Source organism: Vulpes lagopus, chromosome 19 (genome assembly GCF_018345385.1).
Source record: "Vulpes lagopus strain Blue_001 chromosome 19, ASM1834538v1, whole genome shotgun sequence".
Taxonomy (NCBI): Eukaryota; Metazoa; Chordata; class Mammalia; order Carnivora; family Canidae; genus Vulpes; species Vulpes lagopus.
The window spans coordinates 30,338,137-30,362,601 of record NC_054842.1 but is presented as its reverse complement, the minus strand read 5'-3'; the positions used below and the strand labels follow the sequence as shown (position 1 = coordinate 30,362,601).

Genomic DNA, 24,465 nt, shown 5'->3' with positions numbered 1-24,465 from the left:
TGGTTCTTGGACATTGCCGAGAGCTCACTCAATTGCAGAAAGATCTCAGGCAGCCTGTCTTGACCTGATTCTCTGTAGTAAGTTGGGAGACCGAGATAAAGGGCCCAGACAAAAACCTGTTGTTTGGACCTATTCTCAGAAATTCCTGGAAAGTGAGGCAGTGTCTGGGACAGGTGTTCTGCCCAAGAGGCTGAGGATGCCTGACAGCACCCTCAAAGCCTTCTGTGGTGCTTTCTGTGGTTTAGGGGATACAGGGTAATAGAGTGGCCTCCCTGCAGCATTCTGAAAAATCTGAATGTTGCAAAACCCAAAGGAGATCTTAAGTGTTGTCTCATCCATTAATTTATAGCAGTACTATGTAGAGAAGAAATTGGGACTCATTTCTTAGTTTACTACTTTGGGCACACTTAACCCGCCATAAAAATAAGCAATCATGAGGATGCTGTTGACTACAAGTAGATTTCCTTTTCTCATGCAGCTTTTCTCTAAAGATTTCAGAGGATAATCAGAAGTTGACTCTAGTATTCTAAGAGGTGTGTGCTTCCTTACAATTTTAATTCATTTTTGTTTCTAGTATTACCAACGCCTTAATGATCTAGTGGCAGCACCAGCACCAATTCCACCGCTTCTGGTATCTGGAGGACCAGGTTCTGGAAAGTCCCTTCTCTTATCAAAGTGGTATGATGCAGTACAATTACATTGTTTTGTTTTGTTGTTGTTGTTGTTGTTGTTGTTTTACAATTACATTGTTATTACCATTGTTATCGTTTAAATTACTGAACTCATTTGACAAAATGTATTATTACCTATCTGCCTTCCTGCATGGCCTGTAATAAACATTAAAAAAGCAAAAAGGTATAAAATAATAGACTTATGCCCGGAAGTGTATACAATATGGATGTTAAGATACAGAATGAGAAAGGAATAGGAAATAAGAGCATTTGTGATTATGTACATTAATTTTGTAGGTCAGAGCTAAGCATGGGCTATGTAAGGGAGTGGTCAGCATGGAATGAATTAAGTGAACTATATATACAGGGGATGTGCCTTTGTTTTCAATTATCAACTTCATCTTAAAAGTTTCACTGAGATTTTAAATATTTGAAATAAGTCATAAAGAACATCAGAATAAAGGATGACCTGTATTATGAATGCAAAGTCGTTCTTCATATTAGGGGCTAACGTTTATAGAAGCTGATAAACTCTTTTTTATTTTCATTTTAGTTGCTATTATTTAAAAACAGTAAGAATATTTTCTTTCATAATTATGATCTACGTTAAGAGTGAGCATTTGTTGTTTCCTTTTTTCCTGCCCTTTTATTTAATGGAAAATAATACTTTTTGGAAGGTAATATTTTTGTACTTAGCAAAGAAATATCTTTTTTCCTCTAATAGCATATTTTCAATTAAAGGGTATGCTCATTTCGCTAATTTTTTAACCTTAAATGTACACTATATTGGTTTCTACAAGTTAATATCAATTTGTAGTCTAAATGAATCTATAATTTTTAAAGGTTTATTTAAAAGGATCTAAAAGGGGAATAAAAATGGAAGTTTCCCATGTTTATTGACCATGTGATTGCTGACAGTTGGGTAGCATTGATGTTTAATGCATTGTGAATTCTTTTTTTGTTGGTAATAAATGAGCTTTATCAGTCTTATAAAAGGTCTTTTTCTTTCAGGATTCAGTTACAGCAAAAGAATTCCCCTAACACGTTAATTCTTTCTCATTTTGTGGGAAGGCCCATGTCAACCAGCTCTGAGTCCTCCTTGATTATTAAACGACTAACTCTAAAGGTATAAGATGCCATGGTTTGAAATTATCAGAATTTTTATTTGAATCAGAAATTGTTGGGGCTAAGTACCCAGTAATTTTCAATTTTCAGTATTACCCGTTTGTTTTCCACCAGCTGTGATAAAGCATTAACTCCTTGCATTCGTATGTGTTCTTGTCTTGCAGTTGATGCAGCACTCTTGGTCAGTATCTGCTCTGACGTTGGATCCGGCCAAGCTTCTGGAAGAATTTCCACGCTGGCTAGAAAAACTCTCTGCCCGTCACCAAGGCAGTATCATCATCATTATTGATTCTATAGATCAAGTTCAGGTACGGTTTTCACTTTGTAACCTATTGATACTCTCAGAAAGAAAATTATCACTAGTGGCTATAGCAAGCATTTAAATATATTTATGAGAAGAAAATGCTGATGTTGTTTCTGTTATTTCTGCTGAATCTTTAGGGAGGAAACACATCAATAAAAAATGTAACATATGCCAATAGGCATTGGTATCTTATTGGAAAAGACCAATTGAATGAACCAATCAATTAGCAAAGGTTATTCATTTTGACAGACTTTTAGGGCCTTGACTTTTCCTTAAATGTCCAGAATTCATATCAGCTATAATGGTATTTTCCCACTTGTTCTTTTAATATTCTGAGATAAATTATCTAAAAACAGGATTTTATCAATAATAATGAGAAACTCAATGAGAATTTCATTTTATTCGGGGAGCTCTTATCGGGTTGTTTTGAAATATTTTGAATTAATAGAATGAATTTTGTTTTTATATTTTTAAGCAAGTTGAAAAACACATGAAATGGCTGATAGATCCACTGCCAGTGAATGTAAGAGTAATTGTTTCTGTGAATGTAGAAACATGCCCTCCAGCATGGAGGTACGATGCTAACTTTAGTTCTTTCAGGTTACATGAAATGTGTTAAGTACAAAGAAGGAAAGGTTTTGGGTATGTGTTTGTGTTTTTATGTCTTTCATGTGAGTGGCAGTGAGGAGTGAGAGAAGTGAATGAATTCCCAAGAAAGATATATTCTACAGGCTTTGGTGGGAGGTTAGAGCTGGGATGTCAAGGAGAGGAAGGCTAGATGGCCCCCAGATTTCTGGCTGGAGAAATTAAGTAAATTGCGGATCCATGAACTGAAATAGGGAACCAAAGGGTGGGCAAGTTTGTGGAGGAAATGTAAGTTTTGTTTTGGGACCTGGTTAGCTTGAGTTGCCAGTTGTACCACAAGCTAGCAATGGCTAGCAGGCAATTACATTTACAGGTGAGAAAAATAAAGAGAGGGCCAGGCTATGAGTAATGCTCCAGACGCCTGTTATCCTAAAACATGCGCTTATTTCGGCAGTCCTCAAAAAAGGGATACAGTGGTTGAATTCTGTAGGGCAGTGTTTCTCAACCTATTTTTGTCCCCCACAAGAGCCTTTTTAGACATTTTCTTCCTAAGCACTTACTTTGCCCCAAGGATTTTAATACCATCCATATGCTATATATCATATATACCATCCATAAGCTATAAACATATATATGTTTAGTTTTATTGCTTGTATAAAACATAGAACTGAAGGTGTTTTGCCACTTTGCTACCTAACATATATGCTATTTAAAAGTCTTTGTTGGGATTAATTGCTGAAAGTAACGACATACAGGTTAGAATGAATCAAATAATATTACCTAGTGAGATTAACAGAGATTAGTCTTGTTTATTTTATAAGGCAATGAAAAAATTTTGACTTGTCTTTGGGTAGGTTACAGCTTTTATTATCTTATTAGAAGAGAATTTCATTTTTTTTTCTTTGAATAAAAGGTTGTGGCCTACACTTCATCTTGATCCTTTAAATCCAAAAGATGCAAAATCTATTATAATTGCAGAATGCCACTCTGTGGACATTACATTGAGTAAAGAGCAGGTAAGTATTTTTAATTTTGCTGCTCTTTTACTCTCTATCAGCTTTCCCATAAAACACCTTATGTGAGACTTAACATTCAATATAGGAACTCTCTATTGTGTTAAGGAAAATTGGAGTTTACTAATGGTTAAACTGCCATTGGTTCTTGGACATTGAGAAGTCCCTACTTATCAATAAATATAGGGTACTTGCTCATAAACTACTAACAAATGATAGAAGACGTAATAAAAAACATTTTGGGCTTAAGTTTAAGCTTCTTATATTAAGCAGGAAAATTTTTTTAAAGATTTTATTTATTCATGAGAGACACAGAGAGAGGCAGAGACATAGGCAGAGGGAGAAGCAGGCTCCCTGTGGGGAGCCCAATGCGGGACTCCATCCTAGGACCCCAGGATCATGCCCTGAGCCAAAGGCAGATGCTCAACCACTGAGCTAACTACCAAGGGGTCCCAAACAGGAATTTTTAAAAGCAAAAGAACATATATACACATACCTACTGCATCTGTGGTCCACCACCACATGGCAGCAATGCCACTGATAAGGTGGCAGGAACCATGTCATTTCTGCCAGGGCTATTTGTTGATGGCTCCCTAGTAAAGACCGTTTAATTCCAGGGTGGTCTTGTTTTTTTGTGTGTTTGTTTTGTTTGTTTTGTGTTCTGGTAAACTGGTGCAGGAGAAGAAGCTAGAACGACACTGTCGTTCTGCTACAACCTGCAATGCCCTTTATGTCACCCTTTTCGGCAAAATGATCACACAGTAAGTAGTGGCCATTTTACATGATCTGCATGTGTTGTGTTTGCTGCAGACTGCTTCCCCACCTTGTGAAACTGAGAATGATCCTTGCGACAATCGCTTCCAGCCACTCACATCAGATTGTGTTGATTCTAACCAAGATACTAACATCCTGTGAGAATAAGACTCGTGACTGCAGATTGATGATAGCCCATGAATTATGAGAACTTGTTGGACATAGTTGTCTAATTTTCATCACACTAACCATTTCCCTGTCAGGGGTTGCCAGAGAAGGCCATCTGTGCCCTCATTGGGGACCCATGAGTGCTCCTTGTTACCTGCTTGAGGCCCCTAGCTTTGGGAAAGTGAGGGACAATTGAGGCAAACACATGCCATTTTGGGTGTCCTTGCATATTAGTAGGTAGGTATGTGGTTCCGATAAACCTTTCATCTTAAAATAGATTCTTGTTTCAGACGCCCATTAGTCATTTGCCTTTAGATAAGCCTTACAAAGTGTAACTACACTTATTCTTCACTATAGCCTCACTTTAACTTTGTCTCTTCACAACCATGAGGCAAAAAAAAAAAAAAAAGATGAATATGGTTTTGGTGATCATTGCAATGGACAGTAATCCTAATACAATTCATATTCTAGCCACTGAATCTAGTGCTCTTGGCTCTTAATTCCACCTTCTCATCTTGAGCACCAGATCTGAAATGAAAACATCTGAAATTTTTAATTGCCCATGGTATTCACACTGTCCTCTTCCACTGTCTCCAGTTTGGCAGTGTATCTGGCCTCTGGCGAGCATCAGGAGCTTACAGTTCAAGAGTGTGAGTCACTGTCCACACATGTCATAATATTTATTGAATTTAACTATTTTAAGAGTGTCAACACAAAATGAAGAAACCTAGAAACCTAGAATCTCTGTAAATAAGAAAGAGTCTTATTCGAGCCCAAGTTAGGACAGCTGCCAGGAAAACACATGGGAAACACACTTTCTTCACAGGGAAGAAAGTGCTCTGGAGAATCAACAGTTTTTAGTTATATACCTTTTTTACATCTTGTAAAAGCTCAAAAGATTGTAGATTAACATATAGGCAGGAATCATGCATTTTTAACATTCAAAGAATGCAGGGGGTAGGAGCATTGACCCGTATCTCAAGGACAAGATGGTTTTCCTTTAGGCTACTCATTTACAAGGCAGATGGACAGTGTGTGCTTGGTGGATCATAAATCAGGCTTTTGGTTTAAACAAAATTTACATATAGTCATGCAGACTTAGAAATCTGAAATGGCTTCCCATAGATAATAAATCTTTAGAAAATTTATTAGGCCTGTAGAGAAGGACTACAGACCTTTGTTTGTTTTTTCTTCTTTACATATCTTCATATTTAAAAAAGAAACTACTGGTAGATATCGTGTAATATTTAAAAACAAACTACCCTATTTACTGATTTTTCTGTAGCCTGATGTTCCCTAAATCCTGTCTCTACACAAATTTAACTTGCATGGCTAACTAATGACATTTATTTGTAATTATTTTCCTGCTTCCTGTATGTAGGTAGCATGTTTCTAAATGATTAGAACCATGTCTTACTCATTTCTGTGTTCCATAATGTGCAATAATTGATTGATACATAAGTCCTTATCATGTGTTTATACTGGAGTTAAATGGTACACTAGAATAAAATTGATGACTCTAGCAGCCCTGTAACACTATCATTTTCCTGTATCGTGTTTTATTGAATTTGTTATCATTTGAAGTATGAAAAATAGAGACCACATTGTTTTTATCTACCCCAAATTTTTCACAGATGTTGGCTGTCTATAAGAAATTAAATCTATTCTCAATTCCAACAGTGCTGGGAGAGCAGGCAATTTAGATAAAATCCTTCATCAGTGTTTCCAGTGTCAAGATACTATTTCATTATATAGACTTGCTCTGCAATCTATCCAGGAGTCCATGGCAAGTGATGTGGATAAAGAACTAATGAAACAGGTAATGGATAATAAACTTCTAAAACTCATGAAAGTTTGCATTTGTGTGTGAATTGAAGTAAATAGTAACTATTTTTAAATTTGTGCTTAAGTGTGTTTCAAGCATATATGGGAATGCTGGCTGCCATAGATAGTGTGCTTATGGCCAGAAGTGATATCTCAAGAAATTTGCATTTTCCTGATTATCATTGAAATTTTTCCTCTGTTCATGTTTATTGGCCATTCTTGTTTCCTCCTCTGTGAATTGCTGATTCAAGCCCTTTTACTTGAACTTTAATTGAATTGTCTTTTCTTATTGATCTCCAGGAGCTCTTAAATATTCTGCATACTGAATATAAATCCTCTGTTACAGAGTTTGCAAATAAATATATTTTTCCAATTGTTTCTTGTCTTAACTTTCTGGTATCATTCATTATACAAAGTTTTATTTTTATGAAGTCAGATTTATCAACAGTTTCTCTTATGGTTTTATGCCTGTTATATCTTTAAAAATTTTTTATTATCAAAAAAATATTTTATTATCACAAAAATGTTCTCATATGTATTTTTTCCCATTAAAATGTTTTACAGTTTTTGTTCTTCCTATGTAAGTTCTTATCTTGTGGATTTAATTTTGTTTATTGTGTGAGGAATCTTTTATCATTTGGCTAGCTAGCTTTTCATTTCACCAAATTCATTTCATCTTTTCTGCTGATTTGGATATCACACTTAGAAATTAACTTGAGTTTGTCTTCTGAGGTCTTCTGTTCCAGTTTTCTTCTTCCTTGCCAACACCACAATGTCTTAAATATTAGAGTTTGACAGTAAGCTTTAATATATGCTTGGTCTGTGAGCCGATGTTTTCTCATGCACCCCTTTACTGAGAGAGTACAGCTCTTGGGATTCCTGGTATTCGCAAGCTTTCTAATTCTAACTCCTCACCTTACCAGGTTTAAGGGCGGCTCACCTTCCATCCCTGCTATGGGTGTGAAAACCCAAGCCCTTAATTACTGGGACTGCTGCCTATTCGGGACCCTCCCTTCCCCCAGGAACAGCACCCCAGCACTTAGCCCTCTAATGTTCACTTTCCTTTTTTTTTTTTTAATTTTTATTTATGATAGTCACAGAGAGAGAGAGAGAGAGGCAGAGACACAGGCAGAGGGAGAAGCAGGCTCCATGCACCGGGAGCCCGATGTGGGATTCGATACCGGGTCTCCAGGACCGCGCCCTGGGCCAAAGGCAGGCGCCAAACCGCTGCGCCACCCAGGGATCCCTAATGTTCACTTTCCTAATCATTTTTGGCACCTGGGGGATTTCCCTATCATTCTTGCAGGCCCACCTGTGCTTTTTTAGAGATATTTTGTTAGATGTTGTCTTATGTTAATGGGCATTTATAGTAGAAGGACCATTTTCTTATACCATTTTTCCCAAATTGGAACTTTGTCGTTAGTTTTAATCCATTTCCTGAGGTTTTAATTTTCTTCCAACTTTTTTCTGTGTGTTATCATTGGCATGCTAGATTTGCTATCTTACTCGTGATTAATGCCTTTTGGAAAATGTGTTTTATTCTAAGAAATCTGTTTCTTGCTTTATTAAATCATTTGAACATAAGTTTGAATAAGAAGTTAATAAATCTTAAAAGAGTTCTGGAAATTTTAATGGCTGGCTGTTCGTTACTTACAGAGGTGGCTTACTATCATTGTTAATTCATTTCTTTACTTAGATTCTCTGTCTAATAAATGTTAGTCACAATGGCATGAATGAATCAGAACTGATGGAACTCTACCCTGAGCTGTCCTGGGCTGTCTTGACCTCCCTTATTCACAGTTTACACAAAATGTGCTTATTGACTTATGGTTGTGGCTTGCTCAAGTTTCAACATCTACAGGTAAATGTTATTTTAATAAGGTTTTTTACTTACAAATGTCAACATACCATGCTCTGTTAAGTGTTTCAATTATAAGACATGGTTGAATTCTGAAATTTGGCATTACAAAATTTTTTGCAATGATTTTAGGTTAAATGTAAAATTTGACTAGTATTATTCTTATAATGTACCTTTATGAAGTGACTGTTATAGTAGTCCCCTCCTATCTGCAAGAGACACCTTCCAAGACCCCAGTGAATGCCTGAAACCAGGATAATACCAAACCCTGAATACTATGTTTTTCTCTTTATGTGCTTACCCATGATAAAGTTTAATTTATAATTTAGGAAAAGTAAACAATAACAATAAAACAGTAACAAAAAGAAAAGAACAACTGTAACAGTATACTGTACTAAAAGTTATATGAATGTGGTCTCAAAATATCTTACTGTATTGCATTCATCTTTCTTGTGATGATATAATACGATAAAATGCCAACCTGACAAGATGAAGTGAGGAGAATGATGTAGGCAGCTGTGACCTACGTCACCTAGGCTACTATTTGGCCTTCTGACTGTAATATCAGAAGAAGGGTCATCTGCTTTTAAACCCCCAGGTTCCTGAGACTGCCGAAAGTGAAACTGGGGATAAAGAGAGACTATAGTACTTTAAAAGGTAGTTTCCTTCTGAAAGAGAAAAAAATTTTTTTTTAAATTTTATGTATGTTTGATTGCTGTTATTATGTCTTAAGAGCTTTGACTCAGTAAGTCAGTATGCCTCAGTTCACAATCCAGCTCTTCACAGCTAACAGCTATGTAACCTTGGGTAAATTCTTTAAGCCTTGTCACATTTTTCAGCTTACTACTGAGGTTGTGAAGAGAATCAATTGAGATGGTCCTCCATCCTAGTGAGGTCTTAGGCATGATATCTAGTACATAGTAGCAAATGTTTAGGACACATTGACTGGTACAGTTCTTAGCCACCTGCAATGCAGTGGTTGACTTATGTGTATACAAATGCAATGAAGTCTTTCCTGTGAGTATGCTGCATTATAAATGTTTATAATCTCACAGGCTTATCTTTTATTATTATATATATTGCTTAAATATATTCTCTTCAGTGCTTTTTCATCCACATTTCTGATATTTTTACTGTAGTAACTAAATATTTGAATTAAATTGTGTTTTAAGTGCTTCCAGGAGATTTTTATTCTCTATCAGTTTTTCAAATAAACATATCCTGAATTTTTTTTTCATATCCTGAATTTTAAAATACTCTTATTCCATCCCTATTATGCAACTATAAAATGGAAATAATTATAAATTTATGTTTATAAATTAATTGTTAGATATACAATGACTTACAAAAAATAAGACTATAATATTTTTTCTTTTTCTTCCCAGGCTTGGGAAACAGTGAGACTAGAATATATGGAAGGTCCCACAATTATTTCTTCATGTAGGCAAAAGCTAATCAACTATTTTACCATGCAGCTGAGGTATTATAAATGTCCATATTGTTCTTCTACAACACATTTTACCTCTGGGTCTTTACTTCTCTTTCTTAGCTTATAACTTAATGTATAAAAATTTAATTATTATGAAAAAGATTAAATCATCTCACCTGTTAATGTCAAAAGAACAAAAGATTATTATGTAAGTAAGTCTTTTAATAGTATGCTAAAGATTTAAACTTACATGAAATCAGTGCAAGGTTATTTTATTATTTTTATTTTATTCCAGTTAAATGGTTTAAATATATGTGTATGTCTGTATATCCATGTGTGTATATTTGGATTGATTGGGTTTTTTTTTAAATAGTTTGATTTTAGGAAAATACCTTGAGAATTTGGTTAGTGTTCTTGATATCACTGTATTCATTTTCTTAGATTGATAGAGTTTCTGATTTTGACCTAATTTTTTCAGTATTAGATTATAATTAGAGTCAGGGATAGATGTCAAATACATTTTTCTCCCTTTAACATTTTTCTGAAGGCTTTTGAGGCAATCTCCTTGTTGGAAAAGTGTTACTGAGTATTGTCCCTTTGTCCCTTCCCTTCTAACAGTCAGGACCCAGTGACCTGGAGGAGTGCAGATGAGCTCCCTTGGCTTTTTCAGCAGCAGGGAAGTAAACAGAAGCTGCATGATTGCCTTCTCAATCTCTTTGTGTCTCAAAACCTTTATAAAAGGTAAGAAACGTACTTTTAGAACACCTCCCCCCCCCCAAAAAAAAACAGATTTAAACAGTTGTTTGGTATAACAAAGAAAAATGGCATTTTTAATGTAGTTTTTTTGGGTCTTAATTAGACCCGAAACCATAAAACCCTAGAAAACATAGCCAGTAAACTGCTTAACATCAGTCTTTGGTGATGATTTCTTAGATCTGACACAGAAAGCAAAGGCAACGAAAGCAAAGTAAACTGGTGGAACTATATCAAACTAAAAAAGCTTCTGCACATCAAAGGAAATCATAAACAAAATGAAAAGGCAACCTACTGAATGAGAGAAAATATTTGCAAATTATATGTCTGCAAAGGGGTTAACATCCAAAATATATAAAGAACTCATACAACTCAATAAGAACAACAAGAGTCTGATTTTTTAAATGGACAGAGGGGCACCTGGGGGGCTCAGTTGGCTAAGCATCTGCCTTTGGCTCAGGTCATGATCCAGGGTCCCAAGATCGAGCCCCATGTAGAGCTCCTTGCTCAGCGGGGAGTCTGCTTCCCCCTCTTCTGCTGCCTGCTGCTCCCCCTGCTTGTGCAGTCTCTGTTACATAGATAAATAAAATCTTTGAAAAAAAATAAATGAAAAATGGACAGAGGATCTAAATAGACATTCTTCCAAAAAAAATATACAGATGGCCAACAGATCCATTTAAGGATGCTCAACATCACTAGTCACCAGGGAAACACAAAATAAAAGTAAAATGAGATATCACTATACACCTGTTAGAACGACTATCATCAAGAAAATAAGAGATAATAAATGCTGGCAAGGATGTAGAGAAAAGGGAACCCTTGTGCATTGTTGATGGGACCATAATTTTGTGCAGCTACTGTGGAAAACAATATGAGGTTCTTTAAAAAATTAAAAATAGAATTGCAGTATGACCCAGCAATTCACTTCTGGGTGTTTATCTGAAGAAAACAAATAAAATTGGGATGCCTGGGTGGCTCAGCAGTTAAGCGTCTGCCTTCAGCTCAGGTTGTCATCCCAGGGTCCCCGGATCGAGTCCTGCATTGGGCTCCCTGCATGGGGCCTGCTTCTCCCTCTGCCTGTGTCTCTGCATCTCTCTCTGTATCTCTCATGAATAAATAAAATTTAAAAAAATAATAATAATAATTTGAAAAGATATATGCACCCCCATGTTCATTGTAGCATTCTTTACAATAGTCAATATGTGGAAACAACCTAGGTGTCCATCGATAGATAAATGGATTTAGAAGATGTATGTATATATGTGCACATTACATACATACAATGGAATACTATTCAGCTATAAAAAATGAAATCTTGCCATTTGCAATACCATGGATGGTCCTTTAGGGCATTATGCTAAGTGAAATAAGTCAGAGAAAGACCAATATAGCATGATCTCACTTATATCTGGAATCTAAAAAAAAAAAAATGAGGGGATCCCAGGGTGGCTCAGTGGTTTAGCGCCTGCCTTTGGCCCAGGGTGTGATCCTGGAGACCCAGGATCGAGTCCCACATGGGGCTCCCTGCATGGATCCTGCTTCTCCCTATGCCTGTGTCTCTGCCTCTCTCTCTCTCTCTGTGTCTCTCATGAATAAATAAAATCTTAAAATATATATATATATATATATAAATAATAAAAAAACAAAAAACACACATGCTCTTGATAGAAGAGATTGGTGATTGCCAGAGGGAGAGGGTAGGGAGTGGGCCAAATGGGTTAAAAGGAGTGGAAAGGTACAAACTTACAGTTATAAAATAACTCCTGGTGATATAGTGTGCAGCAGTATTATAGTTAATAATACTGTATTGCATATTTTAAAGCTGCTAAGAAAGTAGGTCTTAAAAGTCCTCACCACAAGAAAAAAATTCTGTAACCATATATAGGGACAGATGTTAATTAGACTTATTGTGGCGATCATTTTGCAATTCAGTAGTTCCCCCTTTCCATGGCAGATACATTCCAAGACCTTCGGTGGATGCCTGAACCTAGAGATCCTACCAAGCCCTATATATGTTTTTTTTTTTTCCCTGTGCAGACATTCCTATGATAAGGTTTTAATTTAGGAATTATGCATAGTAAGACATTAACAGCAATAACTAACAATAAAATCGAATAGTTATAACAACATACTATAATAAAAGTTATGTGAATGTGGTCTGTCTCTCAAAATATCTTAACTGGACTAATTTAGACTTGTCGTGATGCTGTGAGATGAAAGAATGCCCCAGTGATGAGATGAAGTCAGGTGAATGGAGAAGGCATTGTGATAGAGCCTTAGGCTACTATTGACCTTCTGACCTTATGTCAGAGGAGGATCATCTCCTCCTGGACCATGGTTGATCACCACTAACTGAAACTGGGGATAAGACAGATTGCTGTGTATATAAATATCAAATCATGAGTAGTTCATCTGAAACTAATAAATGTTATATGTCAACTATATCCTACAAAATAAATAAATGACAGAAGAATACTATAATGCTGTAAAAAAATGAGATTTAGAGAGAAAGCAACTGGCAAAGAGGGATTTCTGAGTGGGTCCAGAAAGATGAAATTGGATTCAGCTGTAAAATTTAGGTAAGTGGAAAGAGGTAATATAAGGTCTCCCACTCACAATGTGATGTTTAGTAAGTCCATACTATGGGCTGAGCTGTGCATATTATATTAATCTAAAATAGTTATGGTATCCCCAAGTGCTAGGGATAAAACAGGGCACAATTAAAAATAATAATAAAAAAACTATAAAAGTCTGAATCAGTAGTCCCTGAAATATAAAACTGGGAGAAATTTTAAGATAATTTGCAAATTGCCATGGGATCTTCTTTTTTCCAAGAGGTGAAGAGAAAAAGAATATTCTGAATAATCAGAACTGGAATGATCTTGAGATAGCTTTCTATCTTAATCTTGCATTTCAGCAGCTTCAGATCAAAACCACCGAGGGAGGTGGCTCATGATGTCTGCCTCTCAGGGCCTTCGGGTATCTCAGTGTAGCCTCAAACCAGATTCTGAGCTCTACACAAAATTTGATTGGTATTAAATTTAAAGAAAGGATTACCCTTTTCCATAAATGTATTGTTTGTCTCTTCTGGTTATGTTTGAATTTGCCAGTGGCCAAACCACCTTTTTACAATCAAGCTTCTGACCTCTAAGCCTCATGGGGGTTTGGGTTGCTGTCTTATTTAGAAATGTAGACATTTCTCATAACATAGCTACATAATTTGTTTCGCTCCTAAGTAAACTTTTCAGATTTCTTTGTTATACCTCATACATTATTTCTGATCTCCATCCCAACTTTTCATAGTTCCCTTGAAATCAGATATACTCTTTCATTTGCCAGCTCTCCCATCCTACTATTGTCATCTCCTCAGATGAATAAGCTTGCTTTTATATTTATATTCTGACAGTTGCCTATGTTTCATTAATTTCTTCCATTCTCAAAAAAAATTTTCTTCCATTCTAATTTCCATCATTTAAAATAATTATTTGAGTGAAGTCAGCAGTTGACTGTGTATCATGAAATGTCTACGAAGGATTCTGGTAGATTCCCATTGGTGGATAACCATAATGACATTAACAACAGCTGCCAACATTATGGAGTACTTGATCTGTGCCATCATCTGCTTACAGTAGCCTCTGAGACACCTAGGGTTGGTGACCCCCCCTTTCTGCAGATAAGGATGATGAGGTGTAAGAGGTCAGACCACCTGCTCACCATCACACAACTAGGAAGTGGTGGACTCAGATGGCAGAGTCTATCGTCAGTCTTACCTCTCTCTACACTATAGTTGCCTACTAATAAAGTGTCAGTAGCCTGATAGGAATTCTGGCATTTTCACTCAATAGTGAGTTTTAAAGTTTATTTTTCATTAAATTACTGTTTTTTTGTTGAAACAGAGGACACTTTGCTGAGTTGCTGAGTTACTGGCAGTTTGTTGGCAAAGACAAAAGCGCAATGGCAGCAGAATACTTTGATTCATTGAAGCAATATGAGAAAAACTGTGAAGGCGAGGAGAATATGATTTGCTTGGCTGATCTTTATGAAACCCTGGGGCGATTTCTCAAGGATCTAGGCCTCCTCAGTCAGGTAACTTCAGCCAGGAATCAGAAGCAGCGTGGGTTTTTCTTGTTTGCTCTTCTTTCCATACTAGGAGGTAGGGCAGCTTTCATTTGCTGTGCTAATAAGATTGCAGATCTTACAGCATTTCACTGGCTTTAACTGCCCTTTAACTTTTTTCCCCCCTAGGCTGTGGTGCCTTTGCAGAGGTCTCTAGAAATTCGAGAAACAGCTTTAGATCCAGATCACCCAAGAGTAGCTCAGTCCCTCCACCAACTAGCAAGTGTATACGTGCACTGGAAGAAGTTTGGCAATGCAGAACAGCTGTATAAACAGGCATTAGAAATCTCAGAAAATGCCTATGGTGCGGAACATCCACATATTGCTCGTGAACTTGAGGCACTTGCAACTTTGTACCAGAAACAAAATAAGTAAGACTTAGATCCATAATACTCTGGCTTAATGATGGGGAGTCATAAAGTTCTTAATGTACTTACGTGGTAAGCTTTTGTTTTGTGGCTGTGTACTTTTCTCATCCAATATTCTTTTGAATCTACCATGTTTGAATATTATTCTGAGTCTTGGGTGTTTGTGGAGTAAGCAGAAAATTAGAACTACAAGATCCATCCCTATTTGAAGGTGTGTGGAGGATAGAGAATGGACTCTGGAGTCATATAGTTGGGTTTGAATCTGGGCTCCTTCACCAACTAGCTTTGTAATGTTAAGTGTTACTAATACAGGGCAGCCAACCATTGCCCGCAGAAAAAATTTACTAATCCCTGGTGTAATAAAAAGTCTCATATCTATTAGACACACCCACTGATTGGCACCTTTTCCTCTATCAGAAACCATGTATCATAAATGATACATACTGGAATATTTTCTTTTAATTTCTAGAAGTATTGTTTCACACAAACTATTTACATTTATATTTGACCAGAATTAGCACATACAGGAGAAGGTGGTAGAGCAAACTAAAATTTTAGATTTTCATTTAGTTAGGTCATCCTTTAGGATTCAAAGTGAATTAAATCGGTTAAAAATCTGTCAAATGTCAGCTACTTGGAGGACTAGGTTCATTTTGTTAGATTTTGTTTTATAAAGGTTTTTGTTAAAGATTTTTAATTCCATGTGACTATCATTTTTAGAAATTATGCTATATTTAAGAGCCAAAAAAAGCTTTACACAAGGTAAGGAATGCTTTCATGTCACTGAAGTATGATACTTTGGACATATGTTTCTTTTGTTTGACTTTATTTATTTATTTTTTTAAGATACGAACAAGCTGAACATTTTAGGAAAAAATCCTTTAAAATTCGTCAGAAAGCTACAAGGAGGAAAGGCAACTCGGTAATGAGAGGTTTCTTTTGTGTTGTGTTTTGAACCAGAGGAAAAGAGCATCTCTGAATATCATAATATTGATGCATAATACTTCACATATTTAAGAACTTTACATAATAAAGTGATTTCTGTAAAAGTGCTAACATTTTCTTATATAAGAAAATAAGACATGTTTAAGTATTAGTATTACTGAGAAGTACAACTTAGCAGACTTAAAAAGTGGAACTATTTATCATGATTATTTAGCAGTATATACATATGTGAAAACATGTTGTACACTTTAAACTTATACAATGTTTTATGGCAATTATATCTCAAACGTGGGAAAATTTTTTTTTTACTTTTTTTAAAGTGGAACTGTAAAGTTTATTTGAAGGCTAGACTTTGGGAGATAGATTTAAAAGCTGCTTCAGTCTTTTAAAGGAAAAGCAAAAAAATTTAATGTTAGATTCGAATGTAGAGAAATTCTAACCTTTGAGCGCAACACACACAAAATTATTTTCATTTTCTAAGCTGCTGATAAAATCTAAATATAGCTTTTTTAACTTCAACTGCTGTGTACATTTTAAAAATTAAATATATTTGACATATAACATTGTATAAATTTAAGGGGTATAACATGCTAATTTGATACATTTTATATTGTAATATGATTGCCATTGTAGTGATAGCACCTCTGTCATATCACATAATTATATATTTTTTATGATGGGAATAATTAAGATCTAATCTCTTAGCAAGTTTGATGATTATAATACAGTATTGTTACCTACATTCACTGTACTGTGCAGTTGATCTCCAGGATTTGTCTACTACTTGCAAGCGCTAGGTGCATTCTAAGTACCTGATGTTTTTCTGTGTTTAGCAGTGGGATTGGTAACCGCTGATATTTCAGCGGGTTAATTCTGTGTCCTGATCCTTTTGAAGGATTTGGGACTCAGTTCACTTTGCTAAAGTATCTCATCATCACTTTCAGAAAACAACTTTTAATGACTTTTAGAAGGTGACGCCGTGTGGAAGTATGTGCATTTGCAATAACTATTGGATTAATTCAGTGTGATACTTAAAATATTTGTAATCTACTTTAAAGGGAACAAAAGGATAAAGGATTTCTTAGAACTCCAGTGTAGTTTCAGAATCAATGACTGCACTTACTAATTATTATAAATTTGTTTTTGCTTCAGTATGGATTTGCCCTTTTACGTAGACGAGCCCTGCAGTTGGAAGAGCTCACTTTAGGTAAGGACACGCCTGACAATGCTCGGACCCTCAATGAGCTGGGTGTTCTCTACTATCTTCAGAATAACCTAGAGTGAGTACCATGACGTGAATAATGAAAACAAGTCTGTTTTATCTCTTAGATGCAAAGCTGCTTTATGTTTCTATCAAGTCAAGCTAGAATATATTGATAGAAACCATGCCAGATTTTGTATATGGTATGTTATGAACATAGCCATGCTTAACAAAGACCATGGCATTTTTTTTTTTTTACTGTTTCCCATCACGTTGTTTCTTTTATTAACTAAAAAGTTATTCTGTAGCATCCCTAGTATGTTTTATATGTCTATAAAAGTGTTTTGTGTAGATATTGTACATTAGACTTCACAGAAGAAACTTGACATCAAGGGAGAATAAAGAATAGAATGTAGATGGCTGCTAGTTTTGGTTTTCAGTTTATTTGGACTTAAAAGATTCAAAAAGACATATTTATACTCTGAAGAAGTGTTTGGGGCTTCCGTGGATTTCAGAAAACTAACAAATTTGATACTTTGGCTATCAGAAAAATGTAACAAATACTTAGCCAGCCTCAGAAAGGGTTCTTCAATTAAAAATTATATAGCACTAACTTCAAAGGGGAAATCAACGAATACCAAAATCTTTTGAACTAGGTCTAATAATAATAGTAAAAGTATCAGAAGTTTTTTGGAAAATATTTATGGGTTTGTCTTTTAGGAAAAGTCAAGTGAAGAACTGAGGCAATCATCCAGATAATTTAGGCCCTCACACTATCAGGAAAGCATTTTTAATTTTTGGAAAAGGGCAGGAAGGGATAAAGGGTAGGAAAGAGGAAGAGAGAGGATTTTGAGGTGAATCCTTGATATTACCTATCTTGGATTAAAAAATAAAAATACTTAAGTTCTCCCCCTAACTAGCACTAACAATTCTTACTTCTAGAGGATCAATTATTTAAGCCATTTTGGGGTTTTGTTCATAGAACAGCTGACCAGTTTCTGAAGCGGTCCTTAGAAATGAGAGAGCGAGTTCTAGGACCAGATCACCCCGACTGTGCCCAGTCTTTAAATAATTTGGCAGCTCTGTGCAATGAGAAGAAACAGTACGATAAAGCAGAAGAACTTTATGAAAGAGCTTTAGACATCCGGAGACGAGCATTAGCTCCTGATCATCCCTCTTTGGCCTATACAGTGAAACATCTTGCAATCTTATATAAGAAAATGGTAAGTAATCTGTGGCATGCTTACATGTGTTTCATAATATACCAATTAAGTCATAATTACTGTCAGCAAAATAATTTGTCTTCTGATGGGTAGATTATTATTTTTATGAGCTTTTCAATCATAATGATTAATTTTTTTTAAACAAATAGCTGAATAGAACATTAAAAAACACTATACCAGAGTTAACTAAATTACAGTACTGGTTGGGTTTTGTTAAAATATATTCCAAAGACAAATGCATTCCTCAGCATTCTGATTGGGACTTATATATCAGAAGTTCTAAAATTCAGCCACTATTAAGTTTTCTGTGTTAAGCAGCCATAAACACAACAAATCACGTAGTTATCAGAGATGAAGGAGGAATCTTTATATGAGGTTAAATGAGTATTTAAATTTCATGGTTTCTTTTCTTTGCTTACAATAAAATATATTCTTTGCCATAAGGTTCTAGCCTGAGCAATGTTGGAATTGTTGTAGCTGTTCTAAAATGAAAAAAAAAAAAAAAAAAAAAAAGCCAGAGAAGTCTGATTTCATTTAGTATGGTTACAGAGCTATGTAGACTTTTTTAGACTTCATAAGACCCTTGCTGGTCAATCTGGCCCTGAAACTGAAGTAAGAACAATGCATTGTTGCTATTTCTGCCCAACTTTCAAGTGAAAAAGAAATAATTAGAGGGGTGCCTGGATGGCTCAGTTGGTTAAGCATCTGTCTTCAGCTCAGGTCATGACCCCAGGGTCCTGGGATGGAGCCCTCCATCAGACCCCTTGCTCAGTGGGGATCCTACTTCTCCCTCTCCCTCTGCCACTCACCATGCTAATAAATAAATAAAACCTTTAAAAAATAATTAGAAAAATCTCGAAAGAGGTTGGTGGGAAATGAAATTTTATTTTGATGCCATGTCTAAATTATATATAGTAGCGAACATTTTACTGGCATATTTTTTTTTAATTAATTTTTATTGGTGTTCAATTTACCAACATACAGAAAAACACCCAGTGCTCATCCCGTCAAGTGTCCACCTCAGTGCCCGTCACCCCTTCCCCTCCAACACCCGCCCTCCTCCCCTTCCACCACCCCTAGTTCGTTTCCCCGAGTTAGGAGTCTTTATGTTCTGTCTCCCTTCCTGATATTTCCCAACATTTCTTCTCCCTTCCTTTATATTCCCTTTCACCATTATTCATATTCCCCAAATGAATGAGAACATACACTGTTTGTCCCTCTCCGATTGACTTATTTCACTCAGCATAATACTCTCCAGTTCCATCCACGTTGAAGCAAATGGTGGGTATTTGTCGTTTCTAATTGCTGAGTAATATTCCATTGTATACATAAACCACATCTTCTTTATCCATTCATCTTTCGATGGACACCGAGGCTCCTTCCACAGTTTGGCTATTGTGGCCATTGCTGATAGAAACATCGGGGTGCAGGTGTCCCGACGTTTCATTGCATCTGAATCTTTGGGGTAAATCCCCAACAGTGCAATTGCTGGGTCGTAGGGCAGGTCAATTTTTAACTCTTTGAGGAACCTCCACACAGTTTTCCAGAGTGGCTGCACCAGTTCACATTCCCACCAACAGTGTAAGAGGGTTCCCTTTTCTCCGCATCCTCTCCAACATTTGTGGTTTCCTGCCTTGTTAATTTTCCCCATTCTCACTGGTGTGAGGTGGTATCTCATTGTGGTTTTGATTTGTATTTCCCTGATGGCAAGTGATGCAGAGCATTTTCTCATGTGCATGTTGGCCATGTCCATGTCTTCCTCTGTGAGATTTCTCTTCATGTCTTTTGCCCATTTCATGATTGGATTGTTTGTTTCTTTGGTGCTGAGTTTAATAAGTTCTTTATAGATTTTGGAAACTAGCCCTTTATCTGATATGTCATTTGCAAATATCTTCTCCCATTCTGTAGGTTGTCTTTTAGTTTTGTTGACTGTATCCTTTGCTGTGCAAAAGCTTCTTATCTTGATGAAGTCCCAATAGTTCATTTTTGCTTTTGTTTCTTTTGCCTTTGTGGATGTATCTTGCAAGAAGTTACTGTGGCCAAGTTCAAAAAGGGTATTGCCTGTGTTCTCCTCTAGGATTTTGATGGAATCTTGTCTCACATTTAGATCTTTCATCCATTTTGAGTTTATCTTTGTGTATGGTGAAAGAGAGTGGTCCAGTTTCATTCTTCTGCATGTGGATGTCCAATTTTCCCAGCACCATTTATTGAAGAGACTGTCTTTCTTCCAATGGATAGTCTTTCCTCCTTTATCGAATATTAGATGACCGTACATTTCAGGGTCCCCTTCTGGGTTCTCTATTCTGTTCCATTGATCTATGTGTCTGTTTTTGTGCCAGTACCACACTGTCTTGATGACCACAGCTTTGTAGTACAACCTGAAATCTGGCATTGTGATGCCCCCAGATATGGTTTTCTTTTTTAAAATTCCCCTGGCTATTCGGGGTCTTTTCTGATTCCACACAAATCTTAAAATAATTTGTTCTAACTCTCTGAAGAAAGTCCATGGTATTTTGATAGGGATTGCATTAAACGTATAAATTGCCCTGGGTAACATTGACATTTTTACAATATTAATTCTGCCAATCCATGAGCATGGAATATTTTTCCATCTCTTTGTGTCTTCCTCAATTTCTTTCAGAAGTGTTCGATAGTTTTTAGGGTATAGATCTTTTACCTCTTTGGTTAGGTTTATTCCTAGGTATCTTATGCTTTTGGGTGCAATTGTAAATGGGATTGACTCCTTAATTTCTCTTTCTTCAGTCTCATTGTTAGTGTATAGAAATGTTTAGTGGCATATTTTGACTTCCCTGGGAACTGAGTAATAATGGGACCTTTATAAAAGGGCTTTCTGAATTATCAAAATGTATTTATATTCAATGTAGCTTTACTTACATATTCTATTAGATTTCAGTTATCTATAAGCTGAACCATTAAAGTGGGAGAAAATGTTTCTGAAATTCTTTTTCCTCAAAATGACTCATTAATAGAAAATTCTATTTATGGAATAAACTCTGTGATCAGATAGTATTTATTATTTTAATATTTTTGTTAGATTTCACTGTTGTTTTTTAGGGGAAACTTGACAAAGCTGTACCTTTGTATGAGCTGGCAGTTGAAATTCGACAGAAATCCTTTGGCCCAAAACACCCCAGTGTAGCTACTGCCCTGGTGAACTTAGCTGTTCTCTATTGCCAAATGGTAAGTTCCCACATGTTAATTCTTTATTAAGAGTTTAAGGTATGAAATAGAAAAATGAAATAGATGTGGCATAGTAAAAGTAATTAAAGAAAATTTAAGATTACTAATGCTTCCTTTAGTACTTGAGAAGTTATTGAGGTCACATTTGTAAGGCGATCCCTTCCTCTTAGTGTAAAACACCTACAGAACATTATTTAGCTCATGGCATAAGCTTCATTTTTTAAATTCTGGAGACTGTACATCTCTATGTCTAATACTGTCTTTAAGCTGTGCCATTTGCTTGTGATAGGTGAAAAGTAGTGTTATACCCACTGGGCAATAAAGAAACACGATTCTACTTACATGATCAGTGGTCACCAAGCTAGGTCTAAAACTTAGGTTTCTTTCTATTACATGCTTCTACTATTATGATTAGTAATAAACTTTTGTTTTATCTACATCCTGTAGGAAGATATTAACATTATTAAAGGGGCTTGCTTCCTGGGACACCTGGTGGCTCACTGGTTGAGTGTCTGCCTTCAGCTCAGGTTGTGATCCCAGGGCTGGGAATCGAATCCCACATCGGGCTCCCAGCAAGGAGCCGGCTTCTCCCTCTGCCTGTGTCTCTGCCTGTCTTTCATGAATAAATAAAATCTCAAAAAAAATTAATAAATGGGTTTACCCCAGATCAGCATAGTCAAAAATTTTAGATTTCAGCAACTCAGTGTATTCAAGTGAGCATTATTCTTTTTTTTTAATAAGAAAAAACACAATGAAGCCTTGCCATTGTATGAAAGAGCATTAAAGATTTATGAAGACAGCCTGGGTCGGATGCATCCTCGAGTTGGAGAAACATTAAAAAATTTAGCAGTGCTTAGGTAAGAATTTTTTCAGTTTCCTAATAGCAGCCAAACTCCATTTTTGGAACAGCTTTAACTTATAAAACAACACAGAATATTTAGTGCTGATTGTTTTTTCTTGGGAGAGGGGAAGGGATTATTTTGGGTTGATTTACTTCAAGATACTGAAGTAGTATCCAGAAGTGAAATGAAGGTTGCATAATCTATTTTATAGAGGAATGAATCATGTACTGTTTTCATTACATTTGCAGCTAACTGGTAGTTAGATGGGCAATTTGCCATCCTCAAAACTAATTTACCGTTAAGTGCATGTAGATTTTGAGGTGCTTAGGTGGCTCAGTTGGTTAAGCACTGACTCTTGGTTTCAGCTCAGGTCATGATCTCAGGGGTGTGAGATTGAGCCCTGCATCAGCCTCCATGCTAGGCCTGGAGCCTACTCAAAATTTTCTCTTTGCCCCTCCTCACTACCCTATGTGCACACTCTCTCTTAAAGCAAAATCAATGTGCACCTTTTTTTTTTCCCATCTAGGTTTGCGAATCTCAGGATGCAGAGACTTCCCTTAGCAATTTCACTGCACTGCACCCATTACAACATGGTCCTCATAGTGTCTATACACGTAAGGCACTGAGATATACCGTAGCAGTTCAGAAAGAAAGAAGAGTTTGAATATTTTCTTTTACTGGTCTGAGTGAATGCACATACTAAAAATAGAAAGGGGAAAATGAGGAATCATACACAACTTGTATCCTATAAAGTCATTTCAAGTTAAGAGAGTGTATTAACAATTTTTTTCTCTCAAAGCTATGAAGAAGGGGATTTTGAAAAAGCTGCTGAACTATACAAAAGGGCGATGGAAATAAAAGAAGCAGAAACCTCACTTTTGGGCGGAAAAGCTCCTTCCCGACACTCAAGTGGAGACACATTTAGCTTAAAAACAACCCATTCTCCTAATGTTTTCCTTCACCAAGGACAGAGGTAATAGCAATTACAATTCACTGCAAATGTACTTTAGGATAAAATAATTAGGAAACATATGGAACCTAAGAATGTAAAACATAAAAAGATGTTATTTTTGTGATTTAACTGATACTTGCATGAAATTACATTGGACTACATTAAAGTTTGAGTCATGATTGTGTCAGTGTTAGCTGCTTAAAAGAATCAACTTTCCAAAAAGAAAAAAAAGAATCAACTTTCCTATTGTACGAGGTCCACGGATGTTGGACACATTAGAACCCTAAGATGACATGAAGAATGGATCATGAAAGTCTCTGTTCAACAAGAGCTAGCAGAACTGCTAAGACAAGTTCAATTCCATAATTCTTTCATCTCTCAAGAGCTGTGTTGGCCTCAGCATTCCTGGTTACGCTTTTTCAGCAGTAGCCTGGCCCAATTCTCTACCTCAAAAGTTTCAAGGAATAAAAGGATAATGTTTATGAAAGGTTTGAATTGTCTTCTGTAAAACGAATAATGGTTGTCTGTTACATTTTTTAAAATTCTAGCCTTTCCATGAGCAGACTAGGCTAAGCCCTCTGCTGTCTATGCTCTCTACATTGTTCTGCTTTTATATGTACCTGCATGATCTGAAGTTATTAATGCAGTAATAAGTCAAGCTCTTAGCATTCTTTGACCTTCCCCAAGATAGGGACATGACAATCTCCTTTCTTAAATGGCCTAAACCTCTCTCTTCATTTATCTCAAACTAATGTCAATTTTATATTGAAAAGGAAATGTTTTACAGGTTTTATAAATGTTTTCATAGTTCAGTTTTGCACCATTTATATATTTATATATAATAAAATCAATTTTAATACCTGTAAGATTCCAACATTTTAATTATAAAGGTGAAAGATGTAATAACCATACTTCGTTTTAAAAGTGCAATTTCAACGTATTTTCCCCACTTCAGTTTATACAAGAGTTTGAACATTACAAAAAATACTTGAATGTTATCAATACTGAGTAGTTTGCTCAAAAGTTTTGGTGACTTTATAGGGTTTTGGTTAATGTTCTGTAAGGCATGGCTACACACAGGGTAGTCCATGAACCAGGATCATCAGTACCACCTGGGAGCTTATGAAAAATTAA

The 24,465-nt window shown here is 36.0% G+C and overlaps 1 protein-coding gene across 2 annotated transcripts in view; it reads left to right on the top strand.

Annotated features, from left to right (window-relative positions):
• The window catches only part of NPHP3 (nephrocystin 3), a 43,321-nt gene extending 19,124 nt beyond the window's left edge, over positions 1–24,197 (top strand). Inside the window, exons 10-27 of one of the 2 annotated variants that reach the window (XM_041734176.1) lie at positions 575–678; positions 1,683–1,797; positions 1,961–2,104; positions 2,576–2,673; positions 3,599–3,701; positions 4,377–4,459; positions 6,300–6,438; positions 8,140–8,304; positions 9,687–9,781; positions 10,349–10,471; positions 14,380–14,569; positions 14,729–14,970; positions 15,814–15,889; positions 17,065–17,192; positions 18,096–18,336; positions 21,412–21,537; positions 22,279–22,394; positions 23,179–24,197. In XM_041734176.1, the coding sequence (XP_041590110.1) occupies positions 575–678; positions 1,683–1,797; positions 1,961–2,104; positions 2,576–2,673; positions 3,599–3,701; positions 4,377–4,459; positions 6,300–6,438; positions 8,140–8,304; positions 9,687–9,781; positions 10,349–10,471; positions 14,380–14,569; positions 14,729–14,970; positions 15,814–15,889; positions 17,065–17,192; positions 18,096–18,336; positions 21,412–21,537; positions 22,279–22,394; positions 23,179–23,356 (2,466 nt within the window). In that variant the 3' untranslated portion in view covers positions 23,357–24,197. Of the gene's footprint in view, positions 1–574; positions 679–1,682; positions 1,798–1,960; positions 2,105–2,575; positions 2,674–3,598; positions 3,702–4,376; positions 4,460–6,299; positions 6,439–8,139; positions 8,305–9,686; positions 9,782–10,348; positions 10,472–14,379; positions 14,570–14,728; positions 14,971–15,813; positions 15,890–17,064; positions 17,193–18,095; positions 18,337–21,391; positions 21,538–22,278; positions 22,395–23,178 lie in introns of those variants that run through there. The other variant, XM_041734177.1, reaches the window with a different exon arrangement.
• Positions 24,198–24,465: the final 268 nt, after the last annotated feature.